General features: G+C 43.1%; 1 protein-coding gene across 9 annotated transcripts in view; it reads left to right on the forward strand.

Moving 5' to 3' along the window:
- The window catches only part of ICA1 (islet cell autoantigen 1), a 1,066,176-nt gene that overhangs the window by 159,433 nt on the left and 886,678 nt on the right, over positions 1 to 20,065 (forward strand). For all 9 annotated transcript variants that reach the window (XM_069648510.1, XM_069648512.1, XM_069648515.1 and 6 more), the window contains 3 exons: positions 10,546 to 10,618; positions 12,188 to 12,311; positions 17,541 to 17,739. In XM_069648510.1, coding sequence (XP_069504611.1) covers positions 10,546 to 10,618; positions 12,188 to 12,311; positions 17,541 to 17,739 — 396 coding nt within the window. The remainder of the gene's footprint in view (positions 1 to 10,545; positions 10,619 to 12,187; positions 12,312 to 17,540; positions 17,740 to 20,065) is intronic.

Below are 20,065 nucleotides of genomic sequence, written 5' to 3' on the forward strand. Positions count from 1 at the left end.
AGCACACTGGCACACATTGTCCCTCGATTTTATTACTGATTTACCACCCAGTCAAGGGTTTAACACTATTCTTGTGGTCGTGAACCTATTTTCAAAAATGGCACATTTCATTACTCTTAAGGGGCTCCCAAATACTTCTACTCTGGCAAAGGTATTTCTTGAAGGCATCGTACGGCTCCATGGGTTTCCTTCAGTTTTAGACCGAGGTACTCAATTTGTATCTAACTTCTGGCGAAAATGCTGCTCTATGGCCCAGATCGACATCCGGCTATCCACCAGTCACCATCCCCAAACGGATGGTCAAACTGAGAGGACAAATCAGACGCTAGAGCAGTATATGCATTGCATTTTACACCAAGCTGAAGAAAGCTGGTTCGACCTATTATGGATAGCTGAATATGCTTATAATAATTCCCTACACACCAGCACTGGGCAGACACCCTTTTATACCATGTATGGCAGGCAACCACGTACTTCTGAGTTGGATGTTCCTACAACCCTGGAAATGCCAGCAGTCAAAACTTTGCACACGACCATTTCTCAAACCTTTAAAAGGGCAGCTGAACACCTACTTCAAGCTGAGAATCGCCAAAAGAAGTTTGCTGATCAACACCGAGCAAAGGCCCCCAACTACCAAGCGGGAGACAAAGTCTGGCTGGTGTCTAAACACGTGTCCATTAACCCGAACTTTCCGTCCAAGATACCTGGGTCCATTCACCGTCACCTCCGTGATAAATCCTGTGGCGGTCAGACTAGCTTTGCCGTCAAACATGCAGATTCATCCTGTGTTCTACGTGTCTCTCCTTAAACCTGTTCAACCTGGGACCCGGGTAGCAACGCCACCGCAGCCAGCAGTAGTCGCCGGGGAGAAAACATTCGAAGTGAAGGACATCCTGGATTCAATGTACGTCAGATCCAAATCATACTACTTGGTAGACTGGAAGGGGTTTGGTCCACAAGACAGGACATGGGAGCCTTGTGAGTACATCCATGCACCTCGCTTGCTTAGACGATTTCATCGAAACCATCCAAACAAACCAGGACCAGACGGAAGAGCCAACTTGAGAGGGGCCTTAGGAGGAAAGGTGCGGGGGGGGGGAGGAGTGATGTCATGATTCCTGCCCCTTATGTCCCCAGCCCTCCAAGATGTCGGGCTGGAGCCAGGCCACGATCACCTACATGGCCCTCAAGGGCCTCTCCATCCCTCCAAAGACCCACTTGGAGTCAGACTTGGCGCTTGTGGCACCAGACTCACTCACTCCCATAGGATAACATTGGGGGTTCGATTTGTAGTGCTTTGATGAGGACACGATGGATGCCCCCACATATTTCGCTTCCCAGAACTGCATGTGCAGTCTAGTCTTTGGGTGTGCTTCAGCCCAGAGACACCTGGGATACCCAGAGACTATTTAAGCCACGCCCAGGCTGAGAAACATGCTTTGTGTTTTCTGCACCTTCAGCGTGACACTCACCGTGTTCGGATCGGTCTCCAGTAGGCCTGCATCTTTCTTCTGTGCTCAGCTCCTGCAAGAACAAGAACACCGTTAGGAACAGCCTTACCTTGCGGTGCTTCTGTCCATCATTCATCGCTTCTTCTGTTCTGCTGGCATCTTCGGCGATGTCATTCCCATCCCGGCACACCGCTTCCTAAGGAAAAGAGAAAAGAACAGAAAAACGGCATTAGTAAGCATTCAGCAAATATTCGCTTATTTTTAAAGACTGTACGAGCTTCAAACGCTTACCTGAATCCCAGCCGCTCAGGTGGAACTCTGTCTCCGGAACTTCTCATCCATCTGCTAGAGGGAAAAGACACTCCAGGTTAGCGTGGAAACATCTAGAGGCGCTGCATACCGTGCTTACTCGCGCATCGCGCTCTCACTCATCTTCAGCGCTACTCATCTCAGCAGCACGACGCCATCCCCGGACGCCGGCCATCATCTAAGGAAGGAAAGGAATGAAGTTGGAGAACTGTTCAAAAGACTCATTATACTTACCTGTCTGACTCTTGCCAGTGAAGTAACTAGGCAGCAACGAGCCCACATCAATGAATGTGCCCCTGCGTTGAAAGCAGGACGGAGAGCACACTTTCCAAGAAAACAAGGCCCAGTCTCCAGTCGAGTAGACTCCAGGGAAGGGTTTGAGGTCGTAAGAGGTCTGAACAGGCTGAGTGACATCCCTGTGGATACCTGGTGAGCGTTACAGTTCCTTGATATAAAGCACACATTTTCTTCAGCCTATCATCCACAAGGAAATGGGATCTGTGAACGGCTTGACGGCCTGCTTAAAAAGAAGATTGCCAAGTTGACGCTTACCTTGATGAAAGGGTGGTTACATTGCCTACCACTGGCATTAAATGCATTGAGAAACCAACCAGGTTCGGACCACCATCTCACCCTCCATGAGATGACAGGAAGACCGATGAGGACACCCCTCACGCCTCTATCCAGAGTTAGAAGTGATGGTCCGCGAACAGCAGAACCGTTAGGAATGGAGCTACGTGACTATCTTGCGTGCATGACTCAAAGTATTTCGGACATTTCAGGCCAGCTATGGCGAAAAGCATGTGGGGTAGTACAGAACACAGAAGGAGATGCTTCAACATGTGGAGTTCAAGATCTTTGTCTTCCCAAATTATTCTCCGTGATGCGGTCCTAATCCGCAATTTCACAAGGAAGTGGCACAAGCCCAGATTTAACGGCCTTTTCATTGTGGAAGACGTCGTGCCGTCTGCAGTCAGAATGCAAGGCAGACGTGCTTGGACCTTTGCAGGTGACGTCAAGGTTTACACTGGAGAAACCCCTCTGCCCTGACCCTCTTCGGAAACAAGCATTGGGTAAGAACCTCAGCAAACATAGACCAGGTCTTTGACGAGGAAGAAGGACGCAGAGGCTGTCGAGTAAAAGAAAAGATTTCATCAGACTTATTTCGGGACACTCTTTTAGCCACTTGTAAAAGAGTTGAGGGAAGCTGATTCGAACACCCTGTGCAGTCATTTCACGTTTAAGGGAAGATCTTTTGTTCTAAAAGCCACATGAGTTTGTTGATTTGGACTGAGGCATGCTTTTAAGCCTTGATAAGAAGAGAAATATGCCAAATTCTGAGTTCATTTTCAACAATAGGTTGCAGCACCATGAATCATTCCTTACTGAGTTTCTGTTTGGATTTGCCCATGGTGATGCCCAAGGACAATGTTTCAAGGATCATATTTGACTTTTTTCTCTCAATTCTGTGAATTTATCTGGCTATTGTGGGGAGAACTACTAGTGTTCCATGTTTTTCTGCAAGATCATAAGAATGGTCCCATTGTAAGGAGGTTGCTCACCGCAATTATCGAGCGAATTCTGCAGCTACCAGAGTATAGTGGGGAAAGGACAAATGCCCCTATCAGCTGATGACGCTCAGACTGGTCAGTGTGGTTTTCGATTGCCTGATTGAAGAATACCCGCGTCTTGTTGGAAGACACACTGATGTGCTTACATTCCTAAGGGATCCGAGAAACAATGCAGCACTAAATGAAGTCTTGAGAGGTGTCATTCTGCAAGTAAACGCTTATTCTGCGAGAACTTTGAGGCTGAATGAAATTTTCCTTCGAGGGACAGATCGAGAGGTTGCTGGTCAGACTGAACTTTTGTTTCATGCTGAAAGAAATTCATCATTTCATCTGGTCTAAGGCAGATTTGAGGAATCGACTGGGAACTGGTGTATGTCGTTGAACTTATCTAGCCTTACTGAAGTTGTTTTTCTTCTTGCTGGAGAGGCATTCACATTTCATCTGGTTAAAGACTGGTTCCATGGACACATTGAGGAGTTTGATTCTTGGTATCCAGTAAGCAGACATCTGATCGAGGATAAGTTGCTGAGTCAAGACAGCAGATTCCAGAAGCAGTACATAATGCTGATGTATTGAAGTTACTTTTTCCTTCCCTAGGCAATAAAGATGGGAGCTATTAGTAGTAACATAATTATGCCAGATATAGAGAGACGTCCACGTTGTCCGCAAAGTCGATGCTGCAAGATATCCTATTTGTGTATCATTTACGCTTGCATTTTGTTCATAATCATCCAGCTTTCACTCACAGTACGCACATCGTACTAAATTGATATACGTGGAGCTAAGACTCCTGTGAATCATCCTGAGCAGAAGGAAGGTATAATCTTGGCAATTACTAGGCAGCCGAGACCCTATGTAGTTATTCCTGTTCCAAAGAAAGATGACAAATTGCTTGAAATGGAGATAAGTGTCACTAACAATCATTCACATGCAAGAAGTGTCTTAGAGATCCTTTTTATGACACAAGAAACCGGCTTGGCAAGACAGGCAGGAGAAAAGGTTAGTAGAGGGTGAACCTACACAGATAAAGCATGCAATTACACCTGGTCCTGTGATAAATGACCCAAGGATGATTCCTAAAAGACAGTCACACAAGGAGATTTTGCGAGACATTTTCTTGCCTAAATGGTATGTTGAGAGGATGAAACTCCTACTCACGGAGCACTGATGGGTGTTCCTATAATTGATCCTGCTAGGAGTTATCCTAACATACTTCATGAAATGATTATGGAAGGTCACATGAGAAGAATGAGGCCTAAAAGAAGCACCAAAGAGGATGATTTCGAGCTAAATGATTACCTGGATAGTACAGCTCACCTGGGAAACAACATATGGTACCAACATATGAAGGAAGTTGGAAGAAGAACTTTGAAGTAGGAATGCTTTGTGTGTGCACTCCTGCTTTACAGTATGGGAAAGTCCAAGATCTTCATAGCTATCGAAATAGATGTCCTGACAGCTCATTGTCTTTCGCATATAGCACTTTGCAAAACAAGAGGCCAGTTCATGGGCCGAGATGCCTACCTCAAATGGGCAACTGAATGGATGGATGGATCCAGATGAAGATGACTACATCCAAGACACAAAGACAAGAAATGGAGCTCACACGAAGAATCATGTGATCAGATATGAGAAGCCTGAAGTAAAAGGAGCTGGAATTAGATGGGAGGGAAATTTTTAAAAAACTGGAGAGTCCAAGAAAATCTGCAGAAGAAATTCGAAAATGGAAGAACGGAGGCCAAATGCAGGTCTGGGGATCAGTGTAATCACCAGACGGCTGGGAAGGAGGAGTGGTTATCTGCAGAGCATGGATGGTGTATGATCATCCTGAATCTATGCAAGCCCCTGTGGAAGAGCATTGCCAAGTTACTAACCTGGGTCGAAGACAGAGGACCCTTGCAGATAATACAGTTGGAGAAAACAAAGCTGTGCTTCAGAAACAATGGTACCAGAAAAGTTGGAGAAAATCAGAACTGTGATAGAATTTTTGATGCACCAAGAATGAGCATTGGTACTTCAGTGATCATGGATCACTATTGGGCATGTGGAGCCAGGGCTTATATGAGATTGCCTGCAGACTGGGGAGGAATTTGTTCCATAGTAAATGTCCATTTTCCAGCATTGGCGATTCCAAAAAGTGACTTACACCTTGACAGTTTTCCAAAAGCAGATGCTCAATTTAGGAAGAATAGATCTGTGGAGCTGATAAGAAGAATGAAGAGGGAGAACTATTTTTCAGCAAAATACATTGAACCTTTTGATGCTATTCCATATGAGCACAGGCTGTTCAGCCAGACCTCATCAGTGTTGCCAACAATTTTTATGCCGAGGATCCAGGTTGGAGCAAATACCAAATGGCTGCAGATTACCACATGGGAATTGCTACAAACAATCAACACTACTATAAAGGGATTCAATGCTATCAAAGAAGAGATGAGAGCCATACGACTGATGGCTCTTCAGAACAGATATGTCTTAGATATGATTACAGCCATGGATGGAGGTGTTTTTGCAAAAATTGGAGCATCATGTTGCACATATATATTTCTGAGGCTTGTGGAATCTGCTTAGATCACATGCTGTGCATAGGCCGACATCTAGTGGAAGCTGCAGAGTATTACAGTTTGTTTTTCGAAACTCGAAAAGGCAGTCGACACAGGGCGTGCCAGTAATACTATCCCTAGTGTGACGTCCACTCTACCCATGATCCCTCACGCGTCTAGGACCCTCAGATTGTTTTTTTCCGCCATACTGGTCGGAAGCATTTCGCGGAGTTCCTGGCCTTAGCCATACTTTTGCTAAATATTGTTAAATTTACCCATTTCTCCACCCCCAACGTCGAGTCACTGACCTTCCACACTCGACGCCGGCCCAGAGAAGAATTCGACCGTCGACAGCTGCACGATGGATTTGGGCCTCGGAAGGCCTCTGGCCTCGGCCCGGGCCTTGGAAGGCCACTGGCCTCGGCCCTGCAAGTAGGGAGAGTGGGGGGTGGACATACTCTACACTCTTTTGGAATATAGGTACATTCTTATATATTCCTACACTTACAAGCCCGCTGCCACAAGGTGCGTATGGAGGGTACCCCTTTCCAATTCTGCCCCAAGTGCAACTGCAAGTACCCTTGGGTCGACGGGCACGCCACGTGTAATCTCTGCTTGCCGAGGGACCACCCCAAGGTGAACTGCAGAGCGTGTAGTAGGTTTAAACCCAAAACACTTAAGGACCGTTCGATCAAGTGTTGGGCCCACCACGCCAGGCGTCAAGAGACCATGGCAGCGGAGGGCGCCTTCAGCGATGGCAGCAACGCTGTGCTTTCGGATGGCGCGGGCATTATGGCGTCGAAAGACAGCCGAGCAAGTCCCCGACCTCGGAAGGTCGTCCGGCAGGGCGGCTATGGGGAAGACCCCCGGCGACACAAGCACTTCCCACAACACTTCCACAAAACACATGAAGTCCAACCGGGACTCGACGCGCACGTCGAGTTCTCAGAAAGAGGCACATAGAGAACGGTCCGAATCTGTGTCCTCTGGGTGTTCTCGATCAAGATCGCCGCATGACTCCAGGCAATCATCCACTGTTGCCAAGAGTGCCTCGCTCCCCAAGGTAACGGAAGTTTGATCGTCGGAGGACGAAGCCGACTTTCATCCCCAGACCACACTCCAGGAGTCGGTGCCCGCAGACTGCGTTTCGGCGGCTCCTGAGCCGCTACCTCCACATTCGAAGGATAGGTACACTACCCCCGAACCTCGACGCCAGGCGTCGAAAGGCTCCGAAAGGGCAAAAAAACAGGGAAAACACTCTTTCACTCACGGGGAGGGGGAAAAACAACAAAGGAAGCAGCCTCTGCCTACTTCCACACCTGTAAAACACTCCACTCCTCATAAACAGACAGACAAGTCCAAGTCTTCTACTATCTCCAAGTCTAGTCAGGATAAGCCAGAGAAACTTCCAGAAAGGGTCATTCCCAGTTCTAGAGAATGGTCTAGTGATGACATAGACAGGTTCATGGCAAGGATGTCATCATTGGCAGATTTTTACGCAAAAAACCCTGAACACTTTCTCTCTTATACTCCCGACGGGTCAGCACCCTTAGGCTCTAGGGATCCTATACCTCCAAGTAAAAAGTCCCGGTTTGAAACACCAACACGGTCTTCGGACCCCTTCTATGTACAGCCCTACTCTCAGTATCAAGGAGAGACATCCTTTTGTGAGGATCCAGATTTGGGCATGTTGGAAGAACAAACTGGTACGGGCTACTATGGGGATGATGAGGACCAAGAAGAGGATGAGGACGACCCGGAAACCTACAGAGTAGATTCCCCGGTAGAGAAGGAACCCCCGTTTACCGACTCCCGTGTCGACAACCAACCTCTCCTGAATTAAGTTCTGTCTCGAGCAGCTGAACATTTCCACATTGACACCCAGGGTGCTCCAGAGGAGAGGGACTTCGCTGAGGAGTTAATGGGAGAAAGGAGGCCTGTTGCTCAGGCCATCCCTATCCTGAAGTCTATTCAGAGAAGAATAGCCGATTAGCCAATCGGGAGACTGTCCGCGGACCGAACAGGGAAGTGTGTCCGCGGACCGGACTTGGATATCACAAATTTTTTTTTGTGACCTGCTTTTTGGTCATTTTTTTTTTTTAAACTACTGGACGGATTTTCACCAAATTTACAAAAGCACGCTTTCGGGACCAAGCCGCTGCTCCTGCCGCAAATTTGGTGACAATCCGCCCAGCAGTTTGGGCTGTAGGCATGAGCAAACTTTTTTCCCCATTCAGTCTATGGGGAAAAAATAAATTTTGGGACCCCCCCCTATAACTTTGCCCCTCCTGGACCAAACCTCACCAAAACTTTGCAAAAAAAGGTATATGGCCCACTCTAAATTTTAAAGTGTCTCCGCAGACGAGGCTGGATGACCCAAAGAAGCCAAGGTCTTATCAAACTGGAGTAGACTGACATTGGATACAAATCGTGTTAAAGAACAGAGCTCCTGTTCAGAAGGCAAAACAAGGAAAACGTCAGAGGTCTATTAGAAAAAGGTCTTTTTTTTTTAAAATGTAATTGAATTTTTTGGCTGTAAAAACAACCTTTCAATTTAAAACGATTACATCATTCAAAAAAGGAAAAGTATCTAAAATTCCAAGTAATAAAAATTTTGAAAAAATCACAATTGATATATCAGTTTGTATAAAAAGGCTATTACAACCTAGAACTAGTGCCTATTTCAGATCTAATTCATTTAAAAAGCCAATAGTAGCTAATTTGACGGACATTCGTTTAGCACCAAATATTAAAAGCCAGAAGTCTTCGTTCTCAATGGTTCCCGATTAATTAAAACAATGTACAAAGTATTTGCAACGTTGAGCATGCAATTCAGGACAATGGGCATTATGCTTAAAGGTTTCAGGAAAGTCAGTGTGGTTACAGAATCTACAAACATTCTCACGAGAGGCCAAGAGCTTCCGTCTACATTGTATGTCCCTAGTGGGCCATAAATTAAGACGAAATCTCATATAGTCCTCGCTAAATTTATGAGAAGGATATTTAATTAAATATGATTCTGGGGTTCTAAACCTCTTGTGTCCAAATTGTACAGCATTCCAATCTTTATAACATTGACATCATTCTCTGGTATGGATCCAGTCACTTTGGTAAAGTTTTAATTTAGCACGATTGGGATTGTTGATTAGAAGGTCAATTGTAATATCGGCATCAGTGAGAATGTTTATAGCCACATTTCGCCAGTTTTTAGGATAATGTTGCATAGATTGCAGCAAATATTGCGCCAATATGTAAGAAATGTTCTTATAGTGGAGAGAAATTAGATTTCCTCAGCAAAGAGATCAATTTCCAGGCAAACATACTGTACAGAGATAACAGGCCTAGTTCAAAGCGAATCAGAACAATAGGAACACAGTTAGGTAAGTTAAATACTGAGCACCAAAACTTGCCCTCTAGTTGATCCCAGAAGATGCATGGTTTGGGCACACGAGATTCAGAACCATAAGTGATGATACGTATCACTTTCAGTGAGAAAAAAGTCAAAAGGTGGCTGTATGTAAATTTACCAAATTTATAAAGAATGGCATTCAATTGGGAAATTAAAGCTTGTAGTTTTTAATTTATATCGGCTAATAGTACATAATAGTAATAATAATAAAGTATTCAAATGCACTAGAAGCTTGATTCTATGGTCTCTAGTTACATGGAAGCATAAAGTTGGACGAACAAGATGGTCACACCTACGCATGAGGTCAGAGCGTGCTTTCACTCCCTGAATTTCTCAGAGCTAAGAACACTCAAGGCCGAGCTTCAAAGCATAATTGACAGTAGACCACTGAAGTGATGATAGATTGATATGCTAATTGGTGGGAAGCAATGGTTAAGGCGAGCTCACCAGAATCTGGATGGCCAGCCTGCATGCTGCTAGACATAGATGGGAAAAGTACTGATGGAGGTTAGAGTGCCAACCAATTGTAGAGGACTGCATAATTAGGGGTCCTATAGTTGTGTAAACCAATCGGACGTTGTGTATTTAGTGACGTTCATGTGGTCATTTTTTTGGGGGAGGGCTTAGTTGCCCCACCTGATAAGTAACCAATCACATATTTGCACTTTTTTAGACTAGTATGGATCGTATACTTGATGTTCACTCAGAGCCAATCACCCAACTTGTAGGTTTTTGTAGTTTGCCATGTAGGATGATGTTGGTAGTGACGCAGGACAATGTCATTGATTACGAGATTTGTGTATGCATCCTCAGTTTTTTCTTAAATGCATTCAGAAAGAGGATCGAGCGAATTCATTGATGTTAGTTATGCTCCCTGTTTTAGATAATTGATATTAAGTCTTCCTTTTGCAAACTACCTGAGTCGTTTTGATTATTGATGTATGAAGAAAGATCTGCATCCCCGTCCATCTCCAGGGTAATTACTACTCATCTTAAAGGGCTGGGTTATCCAGTTCACTGAGGAGTTCATTGAAGGAAAGTGGCAATATGGATTGGGACACTAATGACCGGTTATGGTTTTCATTGTTTACAAAGGAAGCAACTGCATATTTTTCCTAGGTTTCATTGATTGTGCACGTTTCATTGGCTGTTACTGAGCGCTTCAATAAAGAAAGTGAGCCATAATGCACTCTTTGCTCTGGTCATAAAATGTGTGCTAACCTATTCCTTCTATTTCATTTGTTTGCATTTCTATATTTCAGCTTTTTCATTCCATACAAAGAACGGGTATGGAGTTGCTGAAAGTAATTGAACAGTATCAAAGAAGGATTTGCTGTAAGTACGTTTTTAGACGTGATATTTGAAACTTACTTTTGCTAGTTAGATTTTGTTAGGTTGCAATTTGTATATTTTTAGAATGTGAAAGCACTGCTTTCTATGCATATTGAATGAACTAGCAATATCCCAAGGAACAGCAGAAACAAGTGAATTTAATATTTCTATAGATAGGACCGTGTTGAGCATTTAAGACCAACTGCAAATGTATGCTAAAAAAGACCACAGAGAAGATCCAACCATCCCACAGAGGTCAGTTGTGTTTTGGAGCATCCAGCAATTGATTGTGCATCTGTGTAGATGGCTAGGCATGTAGTTCAAGCCAATGTCATGCTGTGACTTTGTTATTGAACAATAGATGCTAAAAAAAATAAAAAACGGACTGCAATAGGCATCTTAATGTGATCGCTGTTTTCATGTGAAGGGGTGTGATGCTCAGTTGTCCTTTCTCTGAAACAAATAATTAAGCATGCACATAGCCGTACCATTAAATAGCCACACCCTAAAAATAGTTGAAGAGTGGCTTCAGTGACACCTCCCTTTTACATACAACTAAAATCTGCCTTTACCCGTAGCATTGGAGCCCATCAACCTTTAGTAGCATTTGGGAATCGTAACTTTAAAAAAATATATATATTTTTTTTTTTTGTTTTTTGTTTTTTTTTGGCATTCTGGGTTAGAACCACACACCAAACTAGAGAAAGGTTATTACTTTTTACAAGAACATAATATATATTTTCACCTGTCAATAAATTCCCTCACACATTGTGTCCATGCCTTTAGATCATAGTGGTATGCAGAAAGCACTGGAAAAACAAACAACGCCTATTTCTAGGTACCCTCTGCTACTGTGCCTCAGCTGCAGGTTGGCCTGGTCTGTTTCCAGTCCTTATTGGGTAGTGCTTCTGACCTTCAAAATGTGTGGAGGGGGAGACGCTGAAGGCAATTTGCAGTTGATGGCAAGGAGTGATACACTGCAGTGTGCCTGACAAGTTAAGGTTGAGACTTCCAGAAAAGCGGTTGTCAGAGTCCTGCTTCTTTAGTAGACGTCCCAAACTGGCAAGAAGTCATGGTGCACCAGTCAAATCTCAGAGTAGTTGATGTAGCAAGTACTGGTGTCAAGCTGGACAGAATTATGCCTTTGCATGTGTCAGAATGTGGATCTTAGCCCTCCCAAACCCACCATATATTACCAGCCCGGGAACCACTGTTTAGGGCTAGCGTGCTGCTGCAACTTAAATTGATCTTCTGTGCTGGAGGGTCAGTTGTAAGGTGGAGTTTGGGATCCTGCCACTGTCTTGTGAAGATGAGCAGGAGTATTTGTTTGCGGTTTTATAACTGCACTTATCTCAGAAGAGGCGCTGGAAGATATTATGCTGTTTTCGGGCATGAGAAGTCCTTGTTAACCAAATGCTCTGTAGCACTCATTACATTACTATGGTACAACACACTGCCTTGTTTATAACGATTCAATGGTGTATTTAGATATGTAAAATGCTAAAATATTGCGTCTGTTAGCTTATCTTCTAAAATTACAAGGTATGACTTTGATAAGCATTTTATTATCAGTCCTGTCTCAGGATGAAAATGAATTGGGAAAGTTTCTGCGTTCGCAAGGATCTCAAGACAAAACTAGAGCAGGAAAAATGATGCAGGCTACTGGAAAGGCCCTCTGTTTTTCTTCTCATCAGAGGTAAATACTGTCCTATTAAGTCTATTTTTTGGAAATGTAAGTCCAATACTGTTTGTGGCATAAGCTGTGTTGTGGTGATGTTTGAACTGATTTTGTACTACATTTGTTTTTGTTTAGGCTCAGCAACTTGAAACTCAAGCCTTTGTGGGAAAAGCCCTTCACCTGCTTGTGTGTCACTCTCCGCTATAAGTTAGGAGTGTGCATACAATCACATGTTTTTCTGCTACCCTGCAATTTTAGCAATTCTTTGTCCGTCTACCTGTGTTTCTATTGAGCTCAAAACGTTTTTCAACTTTATTAATAAAGTAAGGCTGCTGGTGAGCTTTCATTTGGCTTAATAATCTGTCATCAAATGCTTAAAAGAAATCTGTTTCCTCTTCAGAGGTCGGATTGTAGGGGTTGTTGGTTGGTTTCTGAATACAGTCTAATACATTGTGTTTTAAGTTTTGGTGCAAGACGCACATGGTGGGATATAAGTCATTGAAAGTCATAGTTGATTGAGAGCAATTTAAGAAGCTTGAGTAGATCAGATGAGGCTTGTGAATACTCCATGGTCTTTAGGAAAGCTCTATGGCACTGGAGTAAGATTTTGCAGTAGAAGACAGTGTAATTTGCTGCTGTAAAAGATAACGCTGCAGTGTTTTAAGGGATTCTTTCCGGAAAATGCAATTTCATTAATTCTTTGGCCACAGACTAGAAGTGAATGATAGTTTGTTTGATAGTTGTTAAAGGAGCACACATGATTTAGGGGTGTGTTAAAGTTCAGTGCCATTAATGCTAATACGCACATTTTTCTGTATAGTGAATTATAGGTTTAGGAAATTAGGAGGCATCGAATTTGGGGCAAATTGAAGTGGCAAGAGTTTCAAAATTGGCCAAAATAAATTGGCAATTCTTACTCAAAGTGGCAAAAAAGTAACTTTAATGACTTAAATCTCTCACTTTAATGTGTTTCAATTAACCTCTCTCACTCCATACACCTCTTGCACAATCCCACAAATTAAAAAAGAACTTCATCCCTGTACCCCCCACTTGATTTTCTCAAAGTGCACTCACATAAATGGACTTCCTTCAAAGCTCTATGAAGCGGTGCCTTGTCAAATAGCCTGCACAGCTACACCACAGCAACTTGGCCGTTACAGCAGGCAGCTCTTCAATCGCTTTGGTGCCAACAGGCCATTCTTGGTGTGCACGTAAACTGATTGCTTCAGATGGGAGCTGCAGCTGAGCATGCATGGCCAGGAAATCCTTAACGTAGTCTGAAAATCACATTGGGGGTCACTAAATGTAGCAATGTGACTCCAATGCAAAGATACAGCTCAGACGGAGAATAAATGCACTTTGTCTGAAAAGCAAATTTATTGCATGATGATAGCCGGAAGGGGTTAGTCAACCTCTTGAAGCTGAAAACTAACAATTATTTACCATGCACAACAAAGTTGAACCTTTTATACACACTGAAACGGTTTACAGAATTGCACATATTCTCTTACAAAGGCATTCCATAAACTCCCATTTGCTAACCCTAATACAAATAAATCTAATCCCTCTACATTCTCTAACCCCATTGGACATATGAACAAAACACAATTCACTTCAAAAAGTGGTTTCTTGTAATCAGTCACGACATACTAAAATATAATTGGTTTATTAACTCAAAACAATTCAACAGTTAACTTGCCCCATTCACCAGAGAAACTTTAACCCAGTACATGATGTGCAAGGCTTTTCATAAACACTTGAAAACAAGATGAGGGAGAAAAACAATAATTCTTTTGAACCAGCAGTAAAATTCTCAATGCCCCAGACTTGCTGGAATCTCCTATGATTTCTTCCTAGATTATTTTACGTCGCCTTATTGCAACTACCATCTCGAATCATGCAGCCATCAGCACACACCCGCATGTGTTTTATTAACAAACCCCAATTCAACCCACCATGTAACCCGCCTTCCCTGGTCGTTGAACAACAAACCTATGTGCTCTCAGGAAGATTGATTCTTGTATATACAAACTCAATCCCGCCATAAAACCCAACCAAATGGCCTTTCATTCCGTTTTCGCCTTCAGCCCTTTGTGGTGATATCACCAGCTTCCCAAATGCGGTTTGCTACCTACTCCCCTTCCATTACCTTGTTCATTCAACTCTCCAAGCCAGGCGAAAACTGTTCCTGCAAACCAAAAGACTCTGCGGCTCATGCAGACCCCAACTAAGCAAAAACTGTTCTCTGCAATGTCTACCATGTACCCACAATGATCTCCATGTTTCCCAATGAACTATGGTTGAATCCCCACATGTACAATGTTCAAGATTACCTCATCCCCTCATATTTATCTCCCCTCAGCGAGCTTCTCTAGCTTGTATGTGTGAAGCTCCCTGTTACATGCTTCTAAGCGCTACAAGTTGTACATCGCACAATAACATTGTATCCATGCTTCTGCTGTTATGTTGCTACCTATTGCAAATCTAAAATGTATCCAAAACTACACACTAACACTTAGTCCGATTCTTTTAACTACACAAAAAAACACATATTTAGTTGCAACATTGCATCTAATCCAGCTGCACCAGTACAATTTATGAATGTAAACCACTTTCCCGTGTTGGGACCTCAAACGTCCACCCCAACAACATGCTACCCTGGCTGGTGAATGCTCGATTGAGTGAGTTGGGTCTTAAGATACAGCATTGTTGGAGGGGGGCTAGGTCAAGCATCCCTGTTGATGCAAGCATTAAAGCCTTTGTTGAACTGAGTTTTCTTTATTTGGAACCTTTTGAGAACCCTTCATAAACTGTGGCGGGTCAGGAGGAGGACAAGGACACTGGTCTTCCATTTTTAGACATTCTTTATTAAAAGAAAAGTAAAAACTCCTGACTTTCGTAAACTATGGGATTTCCCTACATAACAAAACTAACCAAGGTGCTTGTCAGTGAGTTCAAAGGGAATATATGTCCACTGTCAAAACTAATTTAACCTGTCCCTGCCACTATAAAAACTAAGGTAGTGGAGAATGACTCCCTTCTCCTGTAGGCTGCTTCTCAGTAAATTCACTTTAGTAAGGTATTCATAGGTAGTTCTTTGTAACTACTTTTATAAAGTCGTATAGTTCAGATTTTGGGCTCTTCGATCTCTCAACAGTGTCTTTTACTCGTTGGTTCTTCCTCTGTTTTATTCTTCTCTTGTGATTTTATTTGGTTCTGTCCCCCCTTTTCTTGGAGCAATTCGCTTCTTCTCTTGTTAAACTTGAGGCTTTATCTTTACTCAATTCCAATCCTTTCCTGACTAGGCCAAATAGAACTGTTCCAAATATAGCTATGACTTTTCTTGTATTTTCAGCCCTTGGTCGTTACTAGGACAAGCATGATGTTTCCAGTAATGATTCTCACTCTTTTCCACAATTTAGTCATTACTGGGACGAGTGCGAGTGTTCCAGTAAAGATTCTCACTTCTATTGTATCCTTCCCTTACTTGATCCTTACTGGAACGATATGTATGTCCCATTTGTAATTTTTGGTCCCCAACCTGGGTCTCCAGCTCTCCCTATTACCTTTATTTCTCAGGGTTCTCATCACTGGGCTCGCAATTAGCTCTGAGCCTTTGTCAGTGATTGTCAGGTTGACTTCTCTGGCTCTACATTTCCTCTTCGTTCAGCACGCTCTGCAGTGCCTTCAGGCAAGTGGTTTCAGAGTTGTTTAGGGACTCCCAAGTCCATGGAGCTTCAGTCACGCAACTACCCCTCTCTGTCACTCCTTGGACACTTTGTTAGTCCTTCAGCATTTCCTAATTCGGGTTTTCCCAAGAGTAAAATGTCTGGAATCACGCTGCAGCTTTTTCTCAGCACTTGAAGCCGTGCATCTCCGTCAGCTCCGCCCTCACGGTTGATTCAGATCTCCCGGGCTTCCCTTATTCCCAGGTCTCCTCCTGTCATTTAGGAGTCTGCTGTGGGACTTCCCTGACAGAACGTCAGTCCTTCTTCTCTGTCCTGCTTGTTCTTGGTACAGCTCTAGTGAATTTTCTTTATATCAGTGCCACATAAGTATATATTTTCAAGTTGACTCAAGGGCTCTGCATGACAATAACAAATGACAGCTTGTTCTTCATTTTTTCTTCTAGTAGGGATGTTATTACTGACGGGCTATAGTTGGGTTGGTTAGGGAGTTCATCAGAACATGAGTCCTTGTCCCCAGGGGCGTCGTCTCTCCCACTGAGATCCCACTTGCCTCTACTCCTATGGGAGGGTATTATGTAGCGGACTCACCTCCTTAGCCTCACAGGAGAAAGGTTTCCCCCTGGCGAGAAGTGACTGAATCCCATGATACATCACATGCCGTTGTAACAAGAAGACCTGAAATAGCTTTGGATTTTTAACTTTTTTGATTTCTCCAGTTGAAAGCTGTTGCAGTGGCCCAGGCCAGGAGTGGTATCCTGGGATGCTACAGTAGAGGGGCTCCGCCAGGTGGCATTGTCCACTTCTAACGTGAAAACACTTTCCTGCATTGCTTTGTTTTTATTATATAGTGGAAGGGCCAGCTAGCTGGACAGTTTAGGATTTGTGTGATTTGACTTCCTCACAAACACCTTTTTGTTTATGATATTGGGAAGGAAACTCCCTTTTAGCAGTAGGCCTAGAGAGGAGTTTTCTATTAATCTAAATAAAGTAAAGTAGAATCATGTCCTCTGGTCCGAGTCTTACTTCTGGTTTGCCACAGCGTACAATGCTTTTTTGTGGTACGTGCATGTATTTTTCTCTGCACGGGAGTACTTATGCTAGGTACTGTTGCAGATTTAAGTGTTGGATTGGTTTATGAACTCTTAGAACTTCATATAAAGGATTTGTTTTTTGTTTATATTTTAAAACAATGATCTAAGAGTAACCTTTTTATATTGATTTGTAAAGAATTGCAGTGGTTGGAGGTGGGCAGTTCTTCCCACACTCCATTCAGAGATGGTATTTCACGCAATAGACATGCTCAGAAAGTGGCTTACCCTGTTTTTCAGTTGCCCAAATGGAAAATGTTTGCTCAAAGTCACACTATTTCTGCACTTATTGAAGATTCAGAAGGAACAGTGGTGCAGAGCCTGTCTGAAAACATTTATTGTCCATGTGTGATTAAAAAAGCAAGCAAGACATAAAACGTAGCGAATGTGGCATGTTAAAGGGGAAACGTTAAGTGAAGTCCAGGTGTACAGTAATAAAAAGAAATATATATATATATATTTCTTTTCAGATTGGCGTTGCGTAGTCCTTTGTGCAGGCTCTATCAGGAAGTGGAAACTTTTAGGTATCGAGCAATATCTGACACTTGGCTCACTGTAAACCGAATGGAACAATCGCGTACTGAATACAGAGGAGCACTGCTCTGGATGAAAGATGTATCTCAAGAACTAGACCCTGATCTTTACAAGCAGATGGAAAAGTATCGGAAGGTAGGACTCTCAAATGTTTTCTAAGACATGCCAGATGAATGATGTTGAAATGTTATGGATACCCTTTTTGAAGAATGGTAGGGGATATATAAACCTGTTGAAATATTTGGGAGGCAGCAATTTATTGATCATGTACATTTCACACAGGCCTTTCGCACTTTCAGATTGGAGGAGATGATAACTGCTGCACTCCCTTTGAATTTCAAATTGCTATACGACAAGTGATGAACTTTTGGGAGATGGTGAGTGTTTTTAAATGGAACACATTCTTTGATAGGAAGCCGATGTACTCCCTTCATTAACCCCTTTGAATTTCCAGTGAACAGAGAAAAGATGGCAGAGAGCCCAGAGGTCAAGAGAGGAATGCACAGAGAGCTATGCTTTCATTGAACAGTGTAATTAAATAGCAGGCTGTGCTACACTTGTGGCATTGTAAGTAGCAAACCTACAGAATTGCATAGTAAATTGCTATACAACACTACTTATTTTATGCCTTGTATAAAGTAGTGATCATTCCAATATGTGGATACAAGGCATAAAATAAGCAGTGTAGTATAGTAATTTGAAATTCAAAGGGAGTGCAGCAGTTATCATCTCCTCCAATCTGAAAGAGCTAAAGGCCTGTGGGAGAGTCCTAGACAAGACAAGTTATTTCTTTTTTAAATAATTGCAAACCAGAAGTAATGAGGATGATACTTGCATTAGGCTAACTATATCCTGTTGGCAAAGACCGGTATGTCTTAACTTGATTTCTTTTAAAAAGACAGTCATGCAATTCTATCCTTAAAAATGCTAACTTGTTACATAATGCATAATTACAGTATTGATACTGTAAAACACTGGATTGGGTCCACTCCATGTTTTTTCAGTAAAGTTTAGGTTAGTGTATCTACATCTCATAGTGTCAACTAGATTTTATTTTGTTGGTGAAGATGCATCATATTGTCCCGGGAGGATAGCTCAGCGGCAGCGTGTTTTCCTTGGAAGCAAGACGACACAAAGCAACATAGGTTTGATTCCCCCGGTCCACGCTTAGAAAGCTCTGGGGTATTTAAGCGCGTTATAAATACGCAACTAAGACAAAAAAGAACCATTCCTGTAATAGTGCCTTGATGCCCGCGGGCTGTGTGGGCACTTTAAAAATGCAAATAAATATTGACGAGCAGACACTTTTGAAAATGTACATGATCACGTGGCCACATTCTTTTTATGGTAAACCTAGTTCTGTCACCCGCTGGTTGTATACATCTGTGCAACTGGTACTCCACCCATGAGCTTATCCCAAACTCTGTAACATTCTACCTTATCATCCTGTTGCTACAAGCTACCCTGAAAGTGTGATGGCTGCAAACTGCAATATTCCACCTAGTTTGCCCAGTTGTCTGGCTGCTACGCCCTCCACACTGCTTAGTCTCATCCTTTCTTTCCTCTTACATAATGAATACACAATGCAGACTAGATGTTAAGTAGTGATCAGTACTTCCATCCCGTCTGTACATCTACAGATCTACTGCAATACCATACACTGTAGTTGGTCTCCTGGCTTGCTTTTCTCTACTATTGATTGCATTCTATATTAGCACCTGTGGGAGAGAGCTGGCCAATCTTAAATCTGCAAGTAGCTGACCACCTTTATTTATGTAGCGCACCAAGCTCTGGGGCATCTGAGCGCATTTCTCACAGGTGCATATGATACAAGCCACAGTACTTTTACATATGGTACATTAGATATAGTCTGGTTATTACGTGGGTGCATTTTTTATTCATATGATAAGACGCAATACTTACAGATACATTTGTTTGAGACAGATTATTACAGGTAGAGAGTGGTAGACGTGTGCAGAAGTTGCAGTTGACGTTTAGGTGAGTACGGGATACTTGGACTTCTTGTGAGAGAAGCCATGTTTTAGAGTTTTTTCTGAATAGATGGAAGGACGGTTCTGTTATTAATCTAGGTGGTAGGGTGTTCCACAATTTGGTGGCTAGTACGGGGAAGTATGCCAGCCTGCATCGCTGCTTGCCCAACCAGTCCCTGGAAGCGGCGCCTCAGGCTGAATCTCCACTGGAGTGTCACATCTCAAACTCCCACCCCATGCTGCCCACCTCCTGGTTCACCTTCAGTTCCTGCGCAAAGCCCCTTGACAACAAAAAACAAAACATGTCTGCACAACAGATGGTGGCTCGGAGTGCTAGTAGCAATAAATACTGCTTTCATGGCAATGCAGGCCTGGAATGCTTCTGCGCTTTGGCCTACCTGGCTTGGGCTTGAGGGCATTTAGCGGCCCTGGTGTCCACTGAAAGTGGTATTTAAGACTGTAATGAAAAC

This window comes from Ambystoma mexicanum, chromosome 2q (genome assembly GCF_040938575.1).
Source record: "Ambystoma mexicanum isolate Mex_15411 chromosome 2q, UKY_AmexF1_1, whole genome shotgun sequence".
NCBI classification, from domain to species: domain Eukaryota; kingdom Metazoa; phylum Chordata; class Amphibia; order Caudata; family Ambystomatidae; genus Ambystoma; species Ambystoma mexicanum.